This window comes from Lolium perenne, chromosome 7, assembly GCF_019359855.2.
Source record: "Lolium perenne isolate Kyuss_39 chromosome 7, Kyuss_2.0, whole genome shotgun sequence".
Lineage (NCBI taxonomy): Eukaryota > Viridiplantae > Streptophyta > Magnoliopsida > Poales > Poaceae > Lolium > Lolium perenne.
The window spans coordinates 111,772,968-111,796,468 of record NC_067250.2 but is presented as its reverse complement, the minus strand read 5'-3'; the positions used below and the strand labels follow the sequence as shown (position 1 = coordinate 111,796,468).

Below are 23,501 nucleotides of genomic sequence, written 5' to 3'. Positions count from 1 at the left end.
ATCCAAAGAGACCGGACTCAACCCACGTACATAAACAAACACGGAAACCGACCAGATCGTAGGAGATCCGCCGGACACGACTCGCGCACCCTTTGTCGGCGCTAGGCGCACCACCGACGCGAGGGTAGAGCGGGTATGACCTTATTCCGACTTGAGGATATCGCCATGGCCTCACCATCCCAAACAAGATACGAAAAAAATCTAAAACAAGAAACGAGAGCCCTTCCACCGGCGAGAGGTCAATGTCCGCATCGTTCGGAGTCGGGCGGACCGGCGCCGACGGAGTGGACGGAGCCCTACCCGCTTGGGAGATTGCCTTTCTTTTCTCCTTTTCTCGTTTCCCTCTTGTACCCCGTTGGCTTATCCTGCAAATGAGGTAGATTATGAAATTTTCCTAAAATCGGTTCATTTTGTGCTGAAGTTTTAGAAAGGAGGGGTTTACTTGTTTTAGAAAAGGTAGCTAGTGACACGGTGCTAAAGGAGAGGTTTACTTGTTTTTGGAAAGAGTGGGGGGGCGGCCGAGGGGCAAACCTAGCCGCCGCCGCCTTAGGCCCCCACCTCCTCCCTTCCTTACCTCGCCGCCGCCGGAGGGGGCCAGCAAAGCCGCGCGCTCCCCGAGGAAGGTGGCGGCGGGGCATTTCTTCCCCTCCCGCGTCCCTGGCGAGGAGGAGCTCGCTCGGGCGCGGCTCAGGGCAGCGTGCGGTGGCCTCGGCGGTGTGCTGCGGGCGTGGCTGCTTGCGGCGGGGCGTTTCTAGCCACTGGCGGCGCAAGGAACTCCGGCAGTCGAGGTCGGCCGGGTCAGATCTAGGCCGGGCGGGCCGGCTCGGGCGCGGTTGGCTGTGGCGGCGCGGCGGCCGGCCGGCGCGGGGCCCTGCGGTGTGGCGTCGGGTGGCCGAGTCGGAGGCGCAGCGGTGGTCGGCGGCGCGGCGGCCGCGCCATGGGCGGGCCTCGATCTGGGCCTGCTAGGGCCGTGTAGGCCAAGGGCGCGGTGGCGGCGTCGTGCTGGCCTGGCCCTGGACCGGGAGGGCTGCGCGGCGGCGGCCTTGGTTGGCCACGAAGTTGCTGCAGGTGGACAGCCATGGCGGCGAGGTTGCTGCGGGACGTCCGCGGCGGGTCTGCTTGCTGATGTCGCGGCGCGCCGCGGTTGCAGGCCAGGGGCGGTGTCGCTCGATGGTGGAGGTGTGCCTGGAGAAGGAGCTGGGTGAGGGGCGCGACGGGAAGGCGTCCTCGGAATCCTCGGCGGTGCGGCGGCTGCGGTGGCCGCGTGTTCTAGGAGCTCTTGTCTGCAGTCTTCGGCGTTCGTCATCGAGCCCCGCGTTGGTGTTGGTCGGCGTCTCCTCTATGTGGCGTTCCGGCGGCGCCCACGGTGCTCTTCGGCGGTGCTCCGTTGGCTTCAGGCGCGTTGCTCCGGGGGTCGTGATTCGGCGGATGCAGGTGGTGGTCTGTGCCGGTCCTTGTTGGGCGGGCGCGAGATTTTGGGACTCTTGCTGGGCGAAAGCTTTGTCTTGGCAGCCGGCTAGGACCGACGACGGTGACGCCCGTGGGCGTCGCATCCTTCTTGAAGGCGTCGTCGAAGTGGGTGTCTCATGATCTCCGCCCGGGCTCTCCGGGGGAAACCCTAGATCCCTCGCGGGATCGGGCGTGGGCGGCGCTCTTGTGTCGCTTTGCCTCTTGGGGCCTCGCTTTGGACGTCCACCGGTCAGAGGGGCTTGTGCAGTGTTTTGGTGGTTCGGTGGAGGCGGGTTCGTCTTCGGCCAGGCGGGGCGCGGCCTTGGGGTCGGCGTGGTAGTAGGAGCGGTGGCTCCGGTCTTTCGCCTCCGCCTGTTGCGTTGAGGTGTGGTGTCGACCTGGTTGGTCGTCGACCCGTGTGGAGCGCAGCCTCGGGGCTGGTGTGTGGTGTCGTGTTGTACGGTTTTTCGGCCAGTTTCCCTCATAAACGAGTCAACTCTTTTCTCCTATATCAATGAAAGGCAAAGCTTTTGCCCTGGTTTCAAAAAAAAAAAGTTTTAAAAAAATGGGTCAGATTTCAGTGGCAGAGGCTGGTATGTGGGGCCCTGAGTGACGCCGTGCGTGCCACAGAGGAATCCGTGGTTGAGGTGAGGTGAGCAGAGACAGGACAACTCGTGCACTCTCGGCGGGAAAGTCCACGGTCAAGGGAAGAGCCAAGCTCGGTGGAGCTCTAATAAGATGCCGATGGGAAATTTCGCGGTGGACTTGGTCGCTCCACCCGTCCCAATCCATTTCTTTCTCTGCCGTCGTGGTGGCGCTGGTCTAGTGGTACATCACTCCCCAATTATAGTCTTTTTGTTGCGTCACATATAAATGGACATCTTGCAATAGTGCACCTGGGATAACTCCAGGTCCGCAAACGAGTCCATGTCATTTGACATGTCTGAAGCCGACCGATGCTATTTGGCGACCAATTGGAGACCAAGGCTACATTTGAGATGTGACTGACAGAGTGTAACAGAAATTCTACACAAACAGAAGGACTGCCCTGCAAAACTGCCCAACCAGAGTATTCTAATCAGATTTTTACTTCTGGAATACCGCGACGTTCCGAAAAAGCCCCTGGCCTTTCTTATAGCCCAAGCCAACCAACCATCAATCCCTTCTCCCCGGAGCGAGCCGACCCCCTTCCAAAAAGACCCAAACTTTCCCCAATCCAATCTCCTCCATCCCCTCCGCCGGAACCCTAGCCACCGCCACCGCCCCCCTCGCCGCACATGACCCAGCCCTCGCCGTCCTCCTCCACGGCGCCAGCCGCCGCGCCGGACGACCCGACGTCCCTCGCCCCGGGCTTCCGCTTCCACCCCACCGACGAGGAGCTCGTCTCCTACTACCTCAAGCGCAAGGTGCTGGGCCGCGCGCTCAAGGTCGACGCCATCGCCGAGGTCGACCTCTACAAGCTCGAGCCCTGGGACCTGCCCGCCCGCTCGCGCCTCCGCAGCCGCGACTCGCAGTGGTACTTCTTCAGCCGCCTCGACCGCAAGCACGCCAACCGCGCGCGCACCAACCGCGCCACCGCCGGGGGCTACTGGAAGACCACGGGCAAGGACAGGGAGGTGCGCCATGGGGCAAGGATCGTGGGGATGAAGAAGACGCTCGTCTTCCACGCAGGGCGCGCGCCCAAGGGCGAACGCACCAACTGGGTCATGCACGAGTACCGCCTCGAGGGCGACGGCGCCGCTGGGATCCCGCAGGTACCTTTTTTTTTGCCTCGAGGGCGACGACTCTTGTAGATCAGATGTTGTCCGTTTTTACCTGCGTACCTTTATTAGAACCAAGTCCGAGTGGGGATTCTGACATTTCTCCCAAGTAAAATGTGATGATTTTGCATGCTTACATTTTTTTCCTGTCACTAGGGAGCCAGCCAGTGATCTGTTTCATCAGTGGTTAATACTAGCTAGTGCTTAAATGCAAAATATACCGGTGCTGATTTCTGAACCATCGTGTGTGTGCGCGCAGGATTCATTTGTCGTGTGCCGGGTCTTTTACTTAGTGGTTAATACTGCTTACAAATGCAATATACTGATTTCTGAACCGTTGCGCGTGCGCAGGATTCATTTGTCGTGTGCCGGATAAATTAGTTAGTGGTTAATACTGCTTATAAATGAAATTTCCTGATTTCTGAACCACTGCGTGTGCGCAGGATTCATTTGTCGTGTGCCGCATCTTTTAGTTTGTGGTTAGTACTGCTTATAAATGAAATATGCCGATTTCTGAACCGTTGTGAGCGCGCAGGATTTGTTTGTCGTGTGCCGGATCTTTTAGTTTGTGGTTAATACTGCTTATAAATGAAATATGCCGATTTCTGAACCGTTGTGGGCGCGCAGGATTCGTTTGTTGTGTGCCGGATATTTTAGTTTCTGGTTAATACTGCTTATAAATGGAATATGCTGATTTCTGAACCGTTGTGTGTGCGTGCGCAGGATTCATTTGTCGTGTGCCGGATCTTCCAGAAAGCCGGCCCTGGTCCACAGAATGGGGCGCAGTACGGAGCGCCCTTTGTTGAGGAGGAGTGGGAGGCCGACGAGGATGATGACGTTGGTCTGCTGCCCGTGGAAAGAGACGCTGTTGTCGAGCATGAGGCTCCTGGCGCTATGGAGAAAGGGTATCTTCAGATGACCGATCTAATTCAGGTATTACCTGCAGCTTGCATATGGCTTGTTTCGGTAAAAGCACGTCTACTTGTGTAGCTATATTCCATAAGAATCAGTTTGAGCTATAAAAAGATCAACTTGAGTTTGCTTACCTTCTGTATCTCAACATAATAGCACGGTTCAGTAAAAGTTTTCATGGCTTGTTTCAGTAAAAGCACGTCTACTTGAGTAGGAAATGCTAAAATAAAAAAGAATCAGTTTGAGCTTCATGCTTACAGCTTGAGCTGTAAAAAGATCAATTTGAGTTGGCGCTCAAAGTATCATTACCCCACACTTGTCCTTGTATGCCTTTTTATTCAGCTTAACCGATTAGCATATGAAAATTTCTGCAAATATTTTACATCTCTTTTTCTTAGTGTGTTCCTATATGTACAATATTCTGATAAATCTTCCATATAAATGCCACACAGGTGCTCGAGCATATAACTAGCTGTCTGGGACTCTTTATTATTCATAGCAAGAGGCCGTTGTCATACAGTGATGGCTTCCATGTTAAAATGTGCCACCATTGCCAGTCTTAAAAACACACACATGGAAACCTAAAATGTGGAAGCACCATATTTATATGGCAACCTATGTCCTTTTCTTACATACTGCTCATTTCATATATTGATATACCTTATTGGGCCAATATGTTCAATTATGGTACAGTGCTTGGTTTTATCCTGCTTGGTAGACAACAACCAAATGTTCAATCTTTTGTATGGACTTGTTGACGCTTTACTTGTTTTCATGGCCACGGACAATACTTGTCACCACACCAGTGAAAATAATTGCAAAGAACAGCTTACTTGCCATTAGTATTGGAACTTTTGTTCGGTGCCTTTGTATTAGATTCGTTCAGAGTGAGATAATGCTTTGTCACAGCTGGAATTAGAAAAAGAAATGCACAATCTTTCCAGTTTTTTTGGGTGCCTTTGTATTAGCTATGGTCAGAGTGAGATGGTGATGCTTTTGCATAGCCAGAGTTAGGAAAATTTTCACTATCTTGCCAGTAAGTATGCTCTATATCTATATAACTGCTATCACATCATTTGTTCCGTCTTTTACTTTCCAGGGTAAAACAAGAAGTGGTTTGTTAATGAAAAATATATAACTTTGTAGAATGTTTGTTGATGGACATGGTGTCACTCTAATCTATCGTTTTTTTGTTTGTTGAGAATAAAGGGTTAAAAAATAGTACTGAAAATAGCTTCGGTGTCACTTTTATTGTGTATCTCTTTCAGAGAGATGCTCCACTTCCGCCAGCATTGATGTTTAGCTTGTTCTAACTTGCGTTGATGAATTTCTCTGCCATGCTGTCTAGCAAGAATGCTGACAGTCATTGGCTCTTTGACATACATCTTCATATTTCTGTCAGGATTAGGTAGCAAGTCATATGAGATCACGACCCGCAAGAGTCATGATGTCATAGTATTCATGTCTATGAGCATTAAAAGGTTGGAATTTTTGTGTTTCTCTTTTGTCTTTTAACTGTATGACATGAAATTCACAACTCACAAGTCTCGGGTGTCTGATATGATAAGAAAATGTTGTTAGCTAAAATGTTGTTGAACATATTAGTGTTTGATATAAAAAGATTGGTTCTGTCTAAATAGGAGCACACTATCCGTGCAGGACTATATTTTACTTTTTTTAACTGACTATATTTTACTTTCTTCGTGTGTAATTCTGCTTTATGGGTGATTTTGGTTGTTTTGCTCTCTTCATTCTTTACCTAATTAAACCCCACTAATATGTCCATTGTTCTAACATGCTATATTTTCCCTTTGCAGGACTTGGCTGGCCATAATGAGAATGGTGGTGTTGCTTTGCCAGTTTCTGACACTTCAAACAATAGCAACCAATCTGAAGATGTGGAAGGAAATTCAGGGGACATTTTGAATGATCCAAATATTGGATCTAATTTTCTTCAGTATGTTCATCCTGCAGGACAAAACAATCTAACGGTTAATGAAAATATGTTTTCTAATGCCAATGGTGGAGAGTTTCTAAATAGTTCTACCCCCAGTGATGAATTCCTGGAACTGAAGGATTTGGAGTTTCCTTTAGACAATGGTTCCACCATCTGGCCTTCTGATGCTTGGGCCTGGAAAACACCTTACGCCTCAGATGCTGTAAATGGGGCCAACAATGAGGTTCTTCCAATCATGGGTGAACAGCCTTTCCAGCCAGATGAGTTGGCGCAGTTGTTGCAGACATTACAAGATGACTCCTCTCCTTTGGGCTCAACCATCACTGATCTCCCACATTCTTCTGTTACAAATTCCTTTAAGCCAGAAGATGATCTGTTGTTCTTTGATGCACCCTTTGACTCCACAATGTTGAGTGATGCGTTTACACAGCCAAATAGATTTCTCAGCTCCCCAGCAACCAATCTATCTGGCATGGACATGGTGGATGATGGTATGCCATACTATGATGCAGTGGAGGATAACTTATTTAATGATATGATGTGCTCTGTACACCAGTCAGCTGGGAGCAGTTCCCATGTTTTTAAGGGGCCTGTTCTTACTCAAGAGGTATGCTCTGAGTTACATGTAAGAGATCAACTTGCTGCACAGAGTGCAGATCATTGATGTGATAATTGGAGTTCACCTACAAATTTTCTACTTTTACAGGTCAACAATACCACCTATACATATGGTCCAACTCAAAAGGTTTTAGAACCTAATTTTGTAGTTGGTACCCCATCAGCCACTAGGTTACCTGAAGCTGGTAGTCAGTTAAATTGTGTTGCTTTGCCAGGTGATTTTACTATGGAAAAATACAGTAGGCCAGATATATGTTTTGTTTCATATATTCATTCATTGTTGGTTCCTCCTTTACCAGTACTTCTATCTTTGTTACTTGGAGGGAATGTTCTCAGTTGTATTTACTTGCCCTGATTAAGCTAGAATGAAGTATTAGATCATTCGTGTTACGAAGAAAATCAAGCTTAGTTCGGCTTAATCAGGGCAATGTTACCAATGGCTGGTCTTCAGCTTCCTGCTTGTTAACTTGGATGTTGTACCTATAATTGAACATTATTGACATGTTTTGATATTGTGTTCCAACAGATTCTCAGCCCAAGAATAGCTCTATTGGAAAGCGTTTTGTAAGGATGCTGGATTCAATCTCGGCACCCCCTGCCTTTGCAGCAGAGTTCCCAGCCAACCTTCGCAACACAGTCAGCTTCTCTACTGAAGTAATCATATCTAGACAAGACAAGTGGTCCGTCCAGAAGGATGAAGGTGTGGAGCTGCTCTTCTCCACAGCTATCCAGCCCAATAACCGCATACACTGCGGTGGCTGCAACACAGTGACTGCGGTGCTGCGTGGTGGCTTCTGCCTCTTTTTCTTCTTGTCAGCCATAATGCTCCTGGTGAGCTACGAGGTTGGCCTGTGCATCTATGGCAAGTAGCCTGCCTTGTATTGGGTAAAAAGATTATGACGTTAGTTAATCGTATGTGTATTGAGGTGAGAACTGGGGACCTCTCCTGCTAGCCTAAATGTATTAAATGGCATGACATGACCTCCGTATGTGGCTGTTAAATTTAACCTAATTAGCAGTACCGTTTTGCAGTTCGGAAATTGATTGATAATCAGTGCATGGTGCTGCCGCTATTATCCATGTTGATGGTTTTAGTTGGTAGTTTTAGTGCAGAACCGCTGTAAATATGAATCAAAGTTTGCAAATGAATCCAATCAGGATGTTTCTGCTCTTTGGTTATTTCTCACGTTTTGCAAACTGACAGTGCTTAATGCATAAAGCTTGAGAAGTATTTTTAGCATTACATTTTGTTTTATATACTATGAATAATGAATAATGTAGAACAAAGTCTGTGTCCTTATTCGGTATACAGAAGATAAATTGCTGCTGTGGACTGCTTGCAAGCAGTCGTTTTTCTCAACAATCAATTGTCCCCGTTGGAAACATTGCGAGTATGTGACCCCTCTAGTGATAACATAGACGATGTAGAGATTGGCAGAACGCTAGGCTGGGTAGCACTACATCTCTCCAGGAAGCATTGTATCCCCAGGAAGATCACAAAATGCATTGCCCTGCAGTTGGAACAACATAAGCGACATTAATACTTACTGTAGTATGTTTATGCATGGTTTAAGTATATTCACGACCCCTTACCTCCCCTGTAAGATGGGCAACACATCTTTTCTCAGCGATCAGTTCATCTTCACTCTGAAAGAATGATTACAGCATCATTTATCAAGTCATTATACTGACTGTGCTCTATCTGTCGTCGTATTATATTACAACTCGTAATACCTTTTTGATTCGGCCCCAGAGAAAATCGTCCATTATCACATCTTTAACTAGCTCATAGTCACCATCACCCTGTATGCATTATGCCATAGTCCCAGTTACTGCATTGTCTAATATCAGGAAGAAAAGCCGGGGAATTTCGGAACAAAACTGTACCTTCGATCTGCATGGCATGCTGAATACAATGTCCTCTGCTATGCCATAAGGATTTCCGGTCGTATAAACCTAGGTTTAACATTGGCGTTGCTTCAGAGGCACAACAAAGCAAAAGAGAGAAATGAACCATCCAAAAGTCTGAAAAAAATTACCCCTGTAGAGAACCAATCTCCTTCCGGGGTAGGAGTCACAAGAGACCTCATTGCGTCGACGATAGAAACAGCGGTTGATGCAGCTGAAGATCTGCCCCATTTTTGGATGAGCACGCCTCCACGCTGCATAATCATAAGAATGAATGCACGGCACCACGTTTGTTCTTCTAAGATGGATAAATTGCAAATAGATGTTAAACGGCGTGTACCTTTTGAACAGTTATAGTGAAATCTTCTTCTAGCCACTTTGTATCATCGATGACTTCTTTCACGGGCCTCCCATCAATTTTGGCATTCAAGAAATCAGGAACCTACTTAGGTGGAAACCAGTACTAGTGATCACCAAGACATGCATCTGCAAAGATGCGGCTACTGCAAACAGAGTACCCTGCTATCTGTAATCATATCTTCAATTACCTGAGTTGTTGAATGGTTCCCCCAGATAGTCATATTTGATACTTTGTCATAAAACACGCCGGCTTTTAACGCTAGCTGGAAAACGATTGTGAATGAAAGATCAGCATTGTCATTTGTGGGAAATGAAATAACATGAAGACATCTGAATAATTAAGGCTCAAGGTCAAGTACCTGACACTTGGCTCTGTTTTCATCCAACCTTGTCAATGCATGAAAGTTCTTTGCTGATAGGTTGGGAGCATTTTTCAAGCAAATCAAAGCACTACATGCAACATATACTGCAAGTTAGAAATTATAATAGCATAAATCAGAAACACACTTAGCAACCACAAAACCTGTCCATACTTAGTGTTACAGGGGTTTCCAACAACTATGACTTTCACATTCCGAGATGCCACAGCGTTTAGTGCTTTCCCCTGAGACAATTCAAAATTTCAGCGAATAACAATATAACTATTTCCATGATCCATTTGTGTAATCAAATATGTGTTAATATTAGGTTGTTGTTCAAGGTTATTATTAGCCAGTTTCATAGTAAGGAACCCCATAATTATTTTTTCCCTCAAATACACAAAAGAACATCACATCTTTTGTATGAAAGGGATCTCATTGTAAAAATTCAAAGTTTAAGAAATGCTTCCTTGCGATCAAAACAAAATATGTCTCTCTTATAGAAAGGGCTCCTTGCAGTTTTATGATGGTATACTTCAGAAGAAATGAGGGGAATAATGCAAAAGGAAACCTGTTCGGCAAAGATTTGACCATTGATATCAAGTAAGGCAGCTCTCTCTACTCCAGGTCCTCTGGGTTTCGCGCCAATTAGAAGGGCCCAATCCGCATCTTCGAAGATCACATAAGGATCTATTCCAATGCTGACTTCCCTTAACAATGGATAGAGTGAATCCTCCAGTTCCATAGCTACACCTGCAGTTGTAATTATAAGAAAGAATTAGGAAGAAGGGAAATATATGTCTGCCTCAGTAATTCATACATGCCTAGGAGTATATCAATATTGGAATCTGGAATGTAGTTAATGTGGATCATGTAGAAACTTAAGACGGATTGTTGTTGCTTCTCAAATGTCAAGGCAAATAAGTTAGTGAAGCTACCTTCTAGTGCCTGTAATGATCTTTCCGAGCCCAGTAACTTGAGTGCTATTGGTTGGTCCTGTCCAAAAACCTCACCAGAGGCAAGCTACAAAATAAAATAAAATAAGTAAAAGAAAGGAACAGAAAAGCAATACAATCAGTTTGGTGCACAGTAGCTTCAGTCAATCAGTTGTCATGTTGGCCATCACCTTTACATAGACAACATTGGATAAATTCGGATGGAGACGATTTTTTTTTTGTTACTCGGTGCTACTTACTTTGAAAAGCAGATGGTTTGATATCATCCCGGCAGCCCCCGACACAGCAACGTTCACTAGTTTCTTCCAGGATTTGGTCTTTTCATCCTGCATTCCATTTGACCCGAGGAGCACGGATTAATACAAGAAACTCTGTATTAGTTAAGCACATCTAAGTTGTAACTATCAATATCCAGTGAGAAATAAAGTGAGCGAGTGCAATCATCAAGCAATGCCGTGGCTCCATCACAAAGTAACAGATCAACATCAGCTGCAGTGTTCTTTTTCTTTTTCTTTGCGAAATCAGGCTCACGAAGAAAACCTCACGAAACCTAAGTGTCTTTGTTGTCTACCTAAATTCGGAAGCCATGATCCTAATCAACCTCAATCGAGAACACGGATTCAGACGTGACATCGCAGTCTCGATCGGGCTCCCGGCACCAACCCAGCCAGTGGAACCGTACGTCGCCGATCATTTCAACAAACACGTGGCGGGAGGGAACCGAGGACGACAGCATGGACTCACCGCCTGGAGATCGTAGGTGGTGCAGAAGACCCCGAAGCATTCCTTGCGCGCGGCCTCCGCCTCCGCCGCCGCCGCGACCGCAGAGGGTACCCCCTGCGCCTGCTGCCTGGTGGTTGCAACCAAAATCGCGCGCTTTACACATACCCATGATCTTTCCCAGCGCCAAAAGAGGCATGATCAAACTAGCTGGGTAGTACAGTATGTTGGCCGTGCACTCACTTGGCAGTGTCGACGGAGCAGCGCACGGCGGGCCTGCGCGGGCGGAGGAGCTGGAGCTGGACGGATCGGCGGCGCGCGGCGTGGGCGCCGAGAGGGCCCGGCGAGACGCCGCGGAGCGATTGCGGTCGCGCTAGGGAGGAGAGATCCATGGCGGGCGCCGGAGTGTGGAGCTTGGAGCTTGGAGCAGAGTGGATAGGCAGGGGAGGGAGTGGAGGAGATAATTTAGAGCGCGAACGAGTTGGATTAGCCCGCGGTACTTATACCCTGCGTTTAAAGGCCGCGAACATTGACACGTGGCAAGATAGCGATAGTACGACCGTACTAGGGGACGAATGGTGGCCCGGCGTGCTTGTCTGGCACGCCCATGTAAAGAGCATCTCCACCCGCGCCCCCCAAATATGCGCCGGCAGGAGCGCCGGCACTACGGTATGGGGGCGCCGGCACAACATTCTCTATTTGGGGATGATGTTCCCACACCGAGGCCCCCCATATAGCGGCCGGCTAGCATCTTTTGTGAAGAAATTTGGTGCCGGCGCTCCCAATCGAAGCTCTTAACATAGAGATCCTTTCGGGAGTGTCGGCTGTTTTATTGGGGTTCAAAACATGCCGGCGCTCTTTGGGGAGCGCCGGTGCGGACGCTTTCTCTCACTAGAATCCCAATAGAGCCTATTAAGAGCTCTATTCGGAGCGCCGGTGGAGATGCTCTAAATGTGTTCTAGTTCGAAAAAAGTGGAATTTGTGCCTTTTTTGTTATTTAGTTGATGAATCTGCATTGTATTTTTATTTATTTTGTTTCACAAAGGTCCATGGATATATCGGTAAAAAACCTCAAAGGTAATAAAAATTACAAATAAGGGCATGAAGTTCGCGCAGACGCAAACGGACTTGAAGTTCGCGCGGACGAAAAACGGGTCTGCACCCAGCCTAGCGACTCGACGTCGACGTAAGATGTTCGGAATGTTCGCGGGATACAAACGCGGCCTAAATTTGCGCCGTGAATGCATCTGCGCGGACGTTGCGCGTGACCTTGTATTCCTAGTCAACCCTCCCGCTAGGGACATCGAAATCGAACAGCATTCGCTCGCGTCCCCCTCCCCTTCTTTGCAGCCCTAGGGTAATACAACCACCCCACTGCCGCTGTGCCACACCGCCGTAGTTGACTAGGTTTCTCTGTGCCACGCCTCCTCCTCGGTCCAGGCTCGGAGCTAGGGTAGTGGAGAGGACATGCCCGCATCACTCTCGTCCTTGTAGGCCGCGCATATACTGGGAGCGACGGCCGGCCTCGACCCCCAGGACTCGCTCGGTAAATTGTTCGGTATGATCCCGTCGAACCTTTCGGAAACCATTTGCGGCCATTCTGCGCCAACTTGACTTGCTATTGATCCACTGTTGGTGCTTCCCAGATGGACCTCAGGCAGTCGCTCGAGAGGTTCCGCAGCGAATGCATTAACACCTCTTGTGACGAAGAGTCCGAGGAGACGTTGTAACTCATGGTTGATGCGGCCTCCATCCTCCACGAGCACCATGGAAAGCAAATGTCGGTGTACCGGGGCTCGAAGAAGGGCCGCCAGGGCAACGTGTCCCGCAACCGTGTCAGTGGGCATGCCCGTCTTTACAAAGACTACTTCCACCTCACCGATCTAGTGTACAAGGAGCAAATGTTCCGGCGCCGCTACCGGATGTCAAGAGACCTTTTCATGGTCATTCTATGGGACGTCAGAGACAACGACGCCTACTTCCATTGCAAGCCCGATGCCACTGGTAAGCTAGGCTTCACCTCTTACCAGAAATGCTCCACAACCATTCGCATGCATTTTTATGGAATGTTTGGTGATATCTTCGACGAGTACCTGCAAATGTGTGAGAGCACCTGCCATGAATCCATGTACCGGTTTTGTCGAGCCGTGAATGGGGTGTGGCGAACTGTACTTGAGAGCCCCAACTGTTGATGACACTAGACGGCTATTATCGATCGGTGATACTAGAGGGTTCCGGAGCATGATCGGTAGCATTGATTGTATGCATTGGTCGTGGAAGAACTGTCCATTTGCATGACAGGGTCAGTACAAAAGCCATGACGAGGGATGCACCGTTAATCTTGACGCAGAGACATCGCAAGATTTATTGGTCTGGCACTCTTTCTTTAGCATGGTCGGTTCCCTCATTGATGTCAATATGTTGAAGTGGTATCTGGTGTTCAACCGGCTTATGGAAGGCACTGCTCCTAAGGTGAGCTATGAAATCAATGACAATGCATATGACAAGCCATATTATCTAAAGTGAAATTCCTAAAGTGTGAAACCACTCTGTCTAAACTCCTATGTGGAATTTTTTAAGTGCGAAACCACCCTGTGTAAAGTGATTTGGTGGCTTAATTTCCTCGAAAACCTGAAAGGTGTGAAGAGTGAGGACCGGAGAAATATCATCGGCATTCTATACAGAAATACAAAAAATTAATGGATTTCTCTTGTCATAAATAACATATGTTTTGGATGAAAATTTTAGGCTACCATGCACAATAGTTCCTACATTTAAAATAATTTAAGTTTAATAGTACAAACGATTTTCTGGATTAGTAGTTTATAGAAAATACTTGAAGTTTATAAATAAGGGAGTGTCTAGAGATCAGTCGCTGCTGACATTAGTGACTTAAAACATCAATAGCTTATTAAGACGCAACTAGAATATGTCGTTTACAACACACGCAACTAGAATATGTGGTTTACAACAAACGAAAGCAACTGAAATGTGCGGTAAGCGGTTTCATAGGAGAGAGACAGACGCATTGTAGATAGAAACCGTCACCACGAGCCCACTCCACAAAGCCCACTCCGCAAGGCTCGCAAAAAACAAGGCAGCATGCTTACGCGTTGGGCCAACAACAACACAAAAACACACAAACAACCCAAATGTCAGAGCACGAATCTACAAGCACAAAATACGAATCTTCAAACGCTCGACTTAAACTTATTAAGTATCAGACGCCTGATTTTCAACAAATCCGTATAGATAAATACTTGAGATTCGAAAACGCATTTTTTTCTCGGACAAGAACAACGACCTCTTGTGTGGATCAAAAGGATTGCCGAGGTTGCCGTTGTAGTGTTGTACCTCCATTGACGCTAGCTGCGGCAAGCATGTCCACAGCCTGCTTGTGAAGGAGGATCACGGATGAAGGGCTCCTCGTGTTTCATCTGCTGCAGTGTCAACGTCTCTGAGGAAAGGAGAGCCTCCACGGAGAATGGAACGACGGCCGGGTGTCTTCCTCGAGTGATGGAGTTGTGTGCGTCCAACGTTACAGCCTTACAGGATATATTGAATCCTATAGGACTTTTTGCTAAGGATTTCCTTTGAACCAAAGTTTAAAGGAAAGTTTGTATTCAGTCAAGATTGTTGAATGATAGTAATCAAATAAACAATAACCCTATAGGATTCCAATGAACATGTCACTGTAATCATGCGTATTCTCCTCTTCAAATGCCGCTTCACAAGTTGTATTTGGACGGCTATGCTTGTTTGGTGTGGTCTACGTGACATACAACCGGCTCAATGGGTAAATGAAGCTACGGTAGATTGGTGGGCGAGGATCACCTTACAAAATGCACGAAATAGGAAGATTCTGGTTTCTTTGGCTGTGCTTATTTCATTGGAAGTAAGGAACGCAATGCGAGAATATTTTGAAATCATTCATCCACGGCAATAACCATTATTGCGAAGGCGAAAGATGAGGCGAGAGCTCGGAGGATAGCCGGTGCTAAATTCTTGGGTAGCATAATACCGGGAGATCGAGTAGGCTCCTTTCTAATAGCGTAGGTTTTTTTCTAAGCCTATAAGACCTTTAAATTTTCTTCTTAATTGCCCCGCAAAATAAAATTCTCTTAATTATTAGTAAAAATAGCATTTTCATCTGTTAAAAAACGCGTGTATTTTCTAATCCCATGTTTTCAAAGCCCCGCAAATCAATATGCGCTTATCTCGTACTTTAGAGGCTCTAGTTTGACTAATTAGACAAAATACTCCTTGTGATTCAAAATAATTATCCAAAATAGATGTATCTAGACCAAGGTTTAAAAGTGCGTTGTTTCTTCGCTAATAACGCGTTGTAGCATATATGGACAGTCTACGCTAAATTTTAGTGATATTTCTCGCTATGTCGTTATTTGTGAAATATTATGCTATATCACCCCAAAACATCGTAGCGTTACCACGATATTTTCTCCGGTCTATGGTACAGGGTCCGAGCTTTTCTCCTTAAGAAAAGAAGAAATTGATTTATATTTGTTGTGGTGATGAATGTCAATCTGTTGGTTCTTCTTTTGAATCGGAAGATAATTCTTCTAATACTGATGATTTTCAATAAAAAATTATACTACTTTCTTGCCTCATGGAATGTTGATATTATGCTTCTACAAAATTGGAGAAGTATTTTTTGTACACGGTTATATGCATGAATCTATCACTTTGGATTGTAATCTTTTATTTCTAGGCTATATCTAGCAAAAAAAATGCTATTTGAAATACATGCTATTATCGTGATATAGCGTGTATAGCGTTTGGAAGAGGCTGCGGCTATTTCTTTTAGCACGCTATTTTAAACCTTGATCTGGACATGTTTCAGTGCGTAGATATGTTCATTTTTAGGTAATTATTTTAAGCCGGAGAGAGTAGTTGTGAATCAAAATGGACTTTTACCAACAAAAACAAGCAAAAAAAATAATAGTACATTCTTTTTTTGAAAATTTCACGAATATAATTGTTTTTGAACTTTTCAAAAAAAAAAATACTGTGTCGGGGTGGGCTAACCCGATTAGGGCCTATCGGGTTGTAGTACCCCAACCCAATTTTAGGCTACAAGTTGTTGCAGAACAAGTCGGAAAAGCACAACCTGATAGAAACCTTTTGGGATAGGGTATACCTTTTGGGAAAGGCTAACCTGACAGAATGACTTTTCAGGAAAGCCCAACCCTACAAGGACCTTTTGGAGGAAGCACGCCCGACCTGTCAGCCAACCAGGCCTTCAGAATTCCACCTTTCGGGAAAACATAACCTGACAAGGCCTAGTTGGGGGGGTACACTTCCCCGACGCAGTAAACTGAGTATTATTCGTGAAATTAACAAAAGAAAATGTATTATTAAAAAATCGCCAAAAACAACGATCTCTTGTGTGGATCAAAAGGATTACCAAGATTGCCGCTGTACCTCCATTGACGCTGCGCCAAGCATGTCCACAGCCTGCCTGTGAGGATGAAGGGCGCATCCTTCATCTGCAATGTCAACATCGTGGACGAAAAAAGCAGAGCTTCCAAGGAGAAGGGAACGACGGTCGGGTGTCTTTGTTGACGATGATGGAGTTGTGTGTGTGCGCCCAACGTTACCGGACGTCCCCTTCTGTGCCGCCTCATATGCTTGCTAGGTTTATTTCTTGTTTCTCTCTCGAGGTGCAGCATGAAAGTGCCCAGCCCTGCAACGTTGGACACAATTCGTGCAACTAGCTTTCGTACTACTTTCCCGTTCTTTAGGGAGTACGATCTTTCCCTGGAATTTTCTGTGTCGGTTGTCAGTACTCGGCCATCGGCATCGCAATTTGCAGCACAGACGAGGACGTATCTGAACGTTCTCTTGTTTCTGCATGCACGTATCGTTTAGGTTTTACAGCGATAGACAGATTCGTGAGCGCCTGGCAGCATCAGCGATCGATCAGTTTTACATCTCGATCGGCGGACAAATTGAATCACTGGGTGATGGATATTCACGGCGACGATGATTCATTCATTCAGAAGTTCTTGGGCGCCTGGTAGGTGACCCCGAACTGCCAGTCGCGGGGGAGGACGTGCCAGGAGGTGTGCCTGCGGTGGTCGCCGGTCATGACGCGGAACGTCAGCGACTCGCCGGTGAGGTCCTCGCCGGTCTGCCACACCTGGCCCCAGTTCCGCTTCAGCGGCGTCCACTTCACGCGCTTGTTCCCCTTCACCGTCAGCCCGGCCACGTCGCCGGCGCCGCCCACGTTGGTCACCGTCACCATGTTGAAGTACTTGTTCCCCGTGATCGTGTACCGGATCCCGCCGGCCTTCGCGCAGGGCACCCGCCGGTAGGAGACCGGCACGATGCCGGCCTTCTCCTCGGCGATCTGTAGGAACGCCGGCATGGTCAGGTCGAAATGCTCCCGCGGCGGGTTGCACCACCCGCCGTTGTCACTCGGCTGCTGGTAGTTTGGCGGGCACAGGTTCGTCGCCGTCACGATCAGCGGCGGCGCGCCGGCGGGGGGCTTGCACCAGCCCGGGCTGTCCGTGCACCGCACCTCGTAGCACGCCCCGCACGTCGCGCCGCCGTTGAACAGCGCCGTGCTCACGGCCACCGTCTGCAGGCCGTACCCCTCCGCCACCGTGTCCTTGTACCCGCACGCCCCGGCGCGCGTGTCGGACCCGTCGCGGCCGCCGTAGAAGGTCGCGTGCGCCGGCTTCCATGGCCCCGCCTTGAACCTGCCGTGGTTGCGGTGCACCGTCGCGGCAGGCGCCCTGCCGTCCACGGCGACATTGCCCGCCGAGGCGAGCAGCGCCAGGACGACGAGAGGCGCCCACGAACCAGACATGGATCAACAGCTAATTACAGTTACAATGATTACTACTAGCTAGTTTTCCGATGCTTTGTCTGGGATTTGCTTAAATACGCGATAAAACCTCCGAGACTGCCTATTTTTAGCTTGCTTGTGAATCTGGCCATGCAAAGCTGTAAGAACTTGAGCAATTCGAGGACGACCATCCAAGACTAACAAGCAGCAACAACAGGTAGGCAGCTTGAGAAAGAACCACAGCAAACGCTGACCTGGAATATTACCCTTAAATTAGTCAGGCACAACAACGATATTATTATGGTCATGATAGCTCAGCAGCAGTAATCGACACCAAATATCAGATATAAGGAGATCCCACCATGATAATCCGTTGAGCATTTTATGATAATCTTAGTAATCAAAATTTTGATGTTCATGCTTCATACCTCAACAAGATGCGAGTGTGACAGCACTTATTTGCTAAACTGAACTTTACACTCTGATGATACAAAAGATCAACATAAGCTTGAGAAAGAACCACAGCAAACGCTGACCTAGAAGCTGGAATATTCCCCTCGGATTAACTAGGCACAACAACGATAGTATGCTTATGATAGCTGAACCAGCAGTAATTGACACAAAGGTCATATATATAAAGAGTTAATCCTTTGTAATGTTATAACAAACTGGACAAATCAAAATTCTGAAGTTTATGCTTCATAGCTCAACAAGATGTGAGTGTGCCAACACTTATTTGCTAAACCGAACTTTACACTCTGATACAAACGATCATCATAAGCTATTAAGCACCCATGGTCTGAAATCCAGGTACAACGAGAAACATGCTGTCTCAACAGGTGTGACAGGGACAATGGAACTGAAGGCCCACAACTTACAACGGAGTCAGGCCAACAACACCTGCATAGCAAAGCAGTGATGAAACAGATGCACTTCCGCGGCAATTATGCACTTGAAAGTTGAAGCATTAAACATAGTAAATGCTAAGCACTAGCTGCATCGATGGGTGCTGACTGAAGTATTACAGCACTTCATAGTACACAACTCTACATATAACCCCCTTTTTCCCAAATTAGGATGCATGTTAGTTTTGGTCAAAGTCAAACTTTGATTAATTATAGAAAAATTATAGCAACATCTATAACATTATCTCAATGTTATTAGAATCATCATGAAATATATTTTCATATTATATGCACTTAGTATTACAAAATTTAATATAATTTCATATATAGTTGGACCAACTTTATAAAGTTTAACTTTGACCAAAGCTAATATGCACCCTAAATTGGGAAGGAGGGAGTAATTTTTGTTTATGATCATGTAAATAAACTGCATTAAATTTCTGCACCATTCTTTTATGCTTATCCAGTGGACCTTTAATATTTACCCTGTAGCAATTTGGGCATTTGATGCCTGATACCACCAGCACAGATGGCAGTGAGTTTAAAAGAGAAACAATCAATTTATTACTACTTGTAATATTCTACTCCCTCCATCCCATATTATAATATGTTATTACAACTAATACACAAGTTAATTGGTTGTAATACCATCTTATATTATGAGATGGAGGGAGTAATCAATAACAGGCTGAATCTAAATAATGTGCCATGTGACGGTTCTCATATCAGTCGTTCTTATATCAGTCATTACTGATACCGATATCTTTCGATATGCGCTTTCATGTATAATCAAGGAACAATGTCAACAAATAAGAAATGTATCTGAGAACATACCACATGCAAGTCTTCCACCGGCATTTCCAGTACTGAGACTAAGCTCATGCCCCCCTATAAGGAAAGAGCAAAAAATGAAACATTATGAACTGAAGGGGGAAAAGTGTAGAACAATTAGAACTAGCCAACTAGGCATACCTTTCCCCAGGTCATCCTCGAGTTCATGTACAACAAATGCTCTCCCAACAACTGCATTAGGACCGCTCAAAGGAATCTGTGTAGAAGAAATAATGAGAAAGAGTGTACTGAATCTTGGAACTTAAAACTACACATACAGCAACTTATGCAAAGATTAAGAATATGATGTTTGAACATTACCTGGCTATCGACAATGGTTGTCTCTGCCACCCCTAGATCACCACCATAAATAAACACACAACCCATAAGTAAGTTACATCCAGCAAGATAGATTAGGAAAACAAACATCAGAAACGTTCTTTGGGGTGGAAGTTCACAATGGATTATCGCCTACTATACCTTCAGCATTGGCAACAATGTTTCCCAGGTCACCCGCATGGCGGACTTCATCTTCTGGGGCACCATGTGTCAGGCCATCTGGGTTAAAATGTGGTCCTGCAAGATTTAAAAAAAAATGATCTGTAAGAAAGATGTGATTCAAAAGCGCAACTGATTAGCGGATTCATAATTTCTGTAAGTCAAATGGGAAAGTAAAAGATAGAATAAACATGAAAACGTAGAACAAACATATGTACATGGCAATCTGATGATGTTTACAACAGAAAAGAAAAGAAAAACATGATTACGTTCCATTATGAATTGTTGGCATTTCGCATTACATGATTGAGTGATAAAACCAACCTGTCGAAATGCACCCGTTAGTTGTGTCACCGAATTGATGCTGCAAAACGAACGACCGTGTTATTCTTAGAAATGAAGAAACATATCTCGGAGCAGCCCAAAGAAGAACACTCACGAGGTGGAAGCCGTGCTTTCCAGGAGTAAGTCCAGTGATGCGGACGCTCACTGATGTAGGACCTGCAATAGATGAGAAGTTAGACGAGTTATAGAGGAGTAAGATGATGGAACCGTAGATTTGTAATTGCGTTTTTTTTAAAAAAAAAGTTAATGTGTCTGCAGTGATGGTGACACTTAGAAATGCAACAGAAATTTTAGCCAGACGGCAGCTTTAGCAATGCATCAACTCATCGGGCAAGCTCGGCACCCAACATTTTGGCATGTGAACTGAAGAAAACTGGAGACAGTAAGTCGATTTAGTGAGAGTTAATAACTAGCAACTAGACTAACTCGAGCGTATCATAAAATCTACAGCAGCACAATGCTACTAATCAATTCAGGGTTTATATTAAGGTTGGAAGCACCAATCTGATGTCAGGCAGAACTTGCTGAGCCAGGCCACTGACGAAGCTTCAGGAGGGTTCAACATTCAACAGGTAGAACTAGTGATGACAAGATATAGAGAGGGGTGGGGTGACGCACCGTCGTCCTCCTGGGTGAGCGTGACGACGCCCTCGACCTGGGAGGTGCCCTTGAGCACGGCGACGGCCTTCTTGGTGGCGTCGGCGACGACGAGCGCCCTGGCTGCGGCCGCGGCGGCGCCTCCGGGGGCGGACACGAGGCGGAGCGAGTGGAAAGGGCGGGCAGAGGAAGGGGCCTGGAACAGAGGCGCCGGCTGCGCGGCGAAGAGGATGCTCTGGGCGGCCATGGCGGTCGTCGGCGGAGCGGAGGAGCTCTTGCGGGGGTTGGTGGTGGCGACTGGCGATAAGGTGGGCTCGGCCCGCGCGGCTCTATTATACCCTGCTTGGCCCTTGAGGCCTACCTAGGCCACAGGTGGCTCATCATCATCGTCAGACACTATCGCTTTGTTTTGTCCTGGCTATGCCACTCTGCCTCTCCAGAAGCCTCTCAGTTCTGTTCATCGGAAACTTTCTTTTCTGTTCGTGTGTTTCGCTTTCCACGCGATCGTGTCATTTTGGATGGTACCTTCGCAAGGTGTTGTAAAACAAATTAAACGATTTGTGTCGCTGTTATGGTTATAAATTTTGTGGTCGTGACATGTATGGAAGCTACAAGTGTCATCCTCTGGAACTGTCGAACAGGGGAGGGGCACGCACATTCGTGCCACGACCCCCATAAGACTATCATTTTACTCCATTTATGTGGGTTTATAAGGCGATATGGATTTAGTAAACATGGGTGTAGGCGTACCTGGTTTAATTTTTTTTGAAAGTTTTGGAAAAATTAATTTGTGTATGTACATATTATATTGGTACATACCCATACCAAATCTCAAGTGAAAATACGACCATATGTGACCTATACGAACAAGAGAGAATTAAGATTTGTATTTCTTTGAACAATATGAATCCAATCATTGTAGTGTCATTTTCACATTTTATCATTTTTATTCAGGTCACGTACAATCATATTCCTTTTTCTTGAGAATTGGCATGAGTAAGTGTCAAGATAATATGTACATTCAAAATTTCATTTCAACTTTTTTTAAATAGAATTTTTTTTCCAGTTTTGAATAAACGGGTGGGCTTACACCCATGTTGAGCTATCTCTAGTTGCACAAGTATCTTCCGTCTTGTTAGTTTTAAAAACCGGACCGGTGACCGAACCGGCGAGGCTCTCGGTTCACGGTTCACTGGTCCAACCGCTGGTCTACTCGGTTCAATAGTTGAACCGGTAATTGAAAATTTTATTATTATTTTTAGTTATATAGTAGGGAAATATTGTGTCAAATAGATTGACTTCAGTATTATAATCAAAAAAGGTGCATGGAATAGATGGTCACCACGTACAGGAGCAGAGCATGCACTCTAACTTCACGTCATGTGTTCTTTTCCCGTTCGCCGGCATAGGAATTCCGTTTGATCGGTTGGACCAGTCTCTGGTTTACGCTGGTTCGGGTGAAAACCGGCGGTTCAACCGCAAAAAATCCGATTCGATTCCTTGTCCGGTCCAGTACGCCTAACAGACTAGTGGAGACGCCGGTTCGGTTTTTTCCGGTCTATGTTGGACATATTTAGAAGAAGTAGGTGCTCCCGACCTCCCGAGGCTTGGTGTAATTGGTATCTACGCGATAATAATATATGCTCTTTATCAAAGAAAAAAAGCTATCTCTGGTTTGTAAGGTTACTTTAAAGAAGATTGATCATTTACCTTTTGATCGACAAAATACAATCTAATAATATGTTTTCATATATGATTCACACTAATGATTAAAATAATGGTTAAAGTTTTTATTTTAATAAATGACTGCCTTGTAAGTTCAGACAAAGCGACTATGTATATGTAGGATTCCTAAGGATCTACACTTCAGTGGAATTTCTCTAGAACTAGGAAGAATTTGAAATGTATTGCTACCCTCCCAACCACCTCCGAGCAAGTTCCACCATCCACGCACCCATCCTCAAATCGCTCTGGGCTAAGCACGCTTAATCTTGAAGTTCTTTGGGGATGAGCTTGCGGAAAAGAAGTTGCAACTTGTTAGTATGAGTACTCTATCAATCCTATTAAGCCTTGGGCCAAGATATCACACTATCCAAATCTAGATGAAGCATTACAAAAGCTAATATAACTCAAAACCCATCTTAAGATATTGCATGGCCCTCTTACGGCCCAAGTCCTATCTGGCTTTTTCTTCATTCTTTTTGGGCGAGTTTCTTGGGTTGGGCCTTGTTCATCGTTAGTTTCAGGAGTATCGACGTTGACAAAAGGAGATGGGTCGTTGACAATCCCCTTTACGTGTAAGTCTTCTTGTCCCCAAGCAAATGCTCTTGGAAACTTTTGGCAAAGAATGTCGATGTCCTCCCGGGTAGCCATGGATGTTGGACTCCCACTCCACTGGATCAACACTTGAATCACCGTGTGCAAGCCTTGCTGAAAAAGTCGACGTTGAAGAACTACAACAGGAATCTGAAACATATCGCCATGAGCTAGAAGTTGAGGAAGAACCTGTTGTCTA

General features: G+C 46.2%; 5 protein-coding genes across 5 annotated transcripts; 2 read left to right on the top strand and 3 right to left on the bottom strand.

The window, feature by feature from the left end:
- Positions 1-2,614: 2,614 nt before the first annotated feature.
- On the top strand, positions 2,615-7,736 carry LOC127315406 (uncharacterized). Its single transcript, XM_051345899.2, has 5 exons — positions 2,615-3,203; positions 3,933-4,142; positions 5,939-6,685; positions 6,785-6,911; positions 7,223-7,736. The coding sequence occupies exons 1-5, from the start codon at positions 2,727-2,729 to the stop codon at positions 7,564-7,566; spliced, it is 1,905 nt and encodes a 634-aa protein (XP_051201859.1). The 5' UTR covers positions 2,615-2,726; the 3' UTR covers positions 7,567-7,736.
- Positions 7,737-7,927: 191 nt separating this feature from the next.
- Positions 7,928-11,466, bottom strand: LOC127315407 (malate dehydrogenase [NADP], chloroplastic). Its single transcript, XM_051345900.2, has 14 exons — positions 11,243-11,466; positions 11,024-11,129; positions 10,519-10,605; positions 10,262-10,346; positions 9,895-10,076; positions 9,498-9,568; positions 9,324-9,414; positions 9,153-9,227; positions 8,945-9,046; positions 8,736-8,858; positions 8,584-8,652; positions 8,431-8,499; positions 8,290-8,343; positions 7,928-8,207 (listed from the first exon to the last, which is right to left on the bottom strand). The coding sequence occupies exons 1-14, from the start codon at positions 11,389-11,391 to the stop codon at positions 8,154-8,156; spliced, it is 1,317 nt and encodes a 438-aa protein (XP_051201860.1). The 5' UTR covers positions 11,392-11,466; the 3' UTR covers positions 7,928-8,153.
- Positions 11,467-12,732: 1,266 nt separating this feature from the next.
- Positions 12,733-13,191, top strand: LOC139833672 (uncharacterized). Its single transcript, XM_071824010.1, has one exon. The coding sequence runs from the start codon at positions 12,733-12,735 to the stop codon at positions 13,189-13,191; it is 459 nt and encodes a 152-aa protein (XP_071680111.1).
- Positions 13,192-16,846: 3,655 nt separating this feature from the next.
- On the bottom strand, positions 16,847-17,893 carry LOC127315408 (expansin-A32). Its single transcript, XM_051345901.2, has one exon. It carries the CDS (start codon positions 17,829-17,831, stop codon positions 17,016-17,018), a length of 816 nt encoding a protein of 271 aa, XP_051201861.1. The 5' UTR covers positions 17,832-17,893; the 3' UTR covers positions 16,847-17,015.
- Positions 17,894-18,527: 634 nt separating this feature from the next.
- LOC127315409 (superoxide dismutase [Cu-Zn], chloroplastic) lies at positions 18,528-21,299 on the bottom strand. Its single transcript, XM_051345902.1, has 8 exons — positions 21,008-21,299; positions 20,484-20,545; positions 20,369-20,408; positions 20,027-20,122; positions 19,868-19,899; positions 19,688-19,763; positions 19,550-19,603; positions 18,528-18,710 (listed from the first exon to the last, which is right to left on the bottom strand). Exons 1-8 carry the CDS (start codon positions 21,231-21,233, stop codon positions 18,685-18,687), a joined length of 612 nt encoding a protein of 203 aa, XP_051201862.1. The 5' UTR covers positions 21,234-21,299; the 3' UTR covers positions 18,528-18,684.
- Between the last annotated feature and the right edge of the window lie 2,202 nt (positions 21,300-23,501).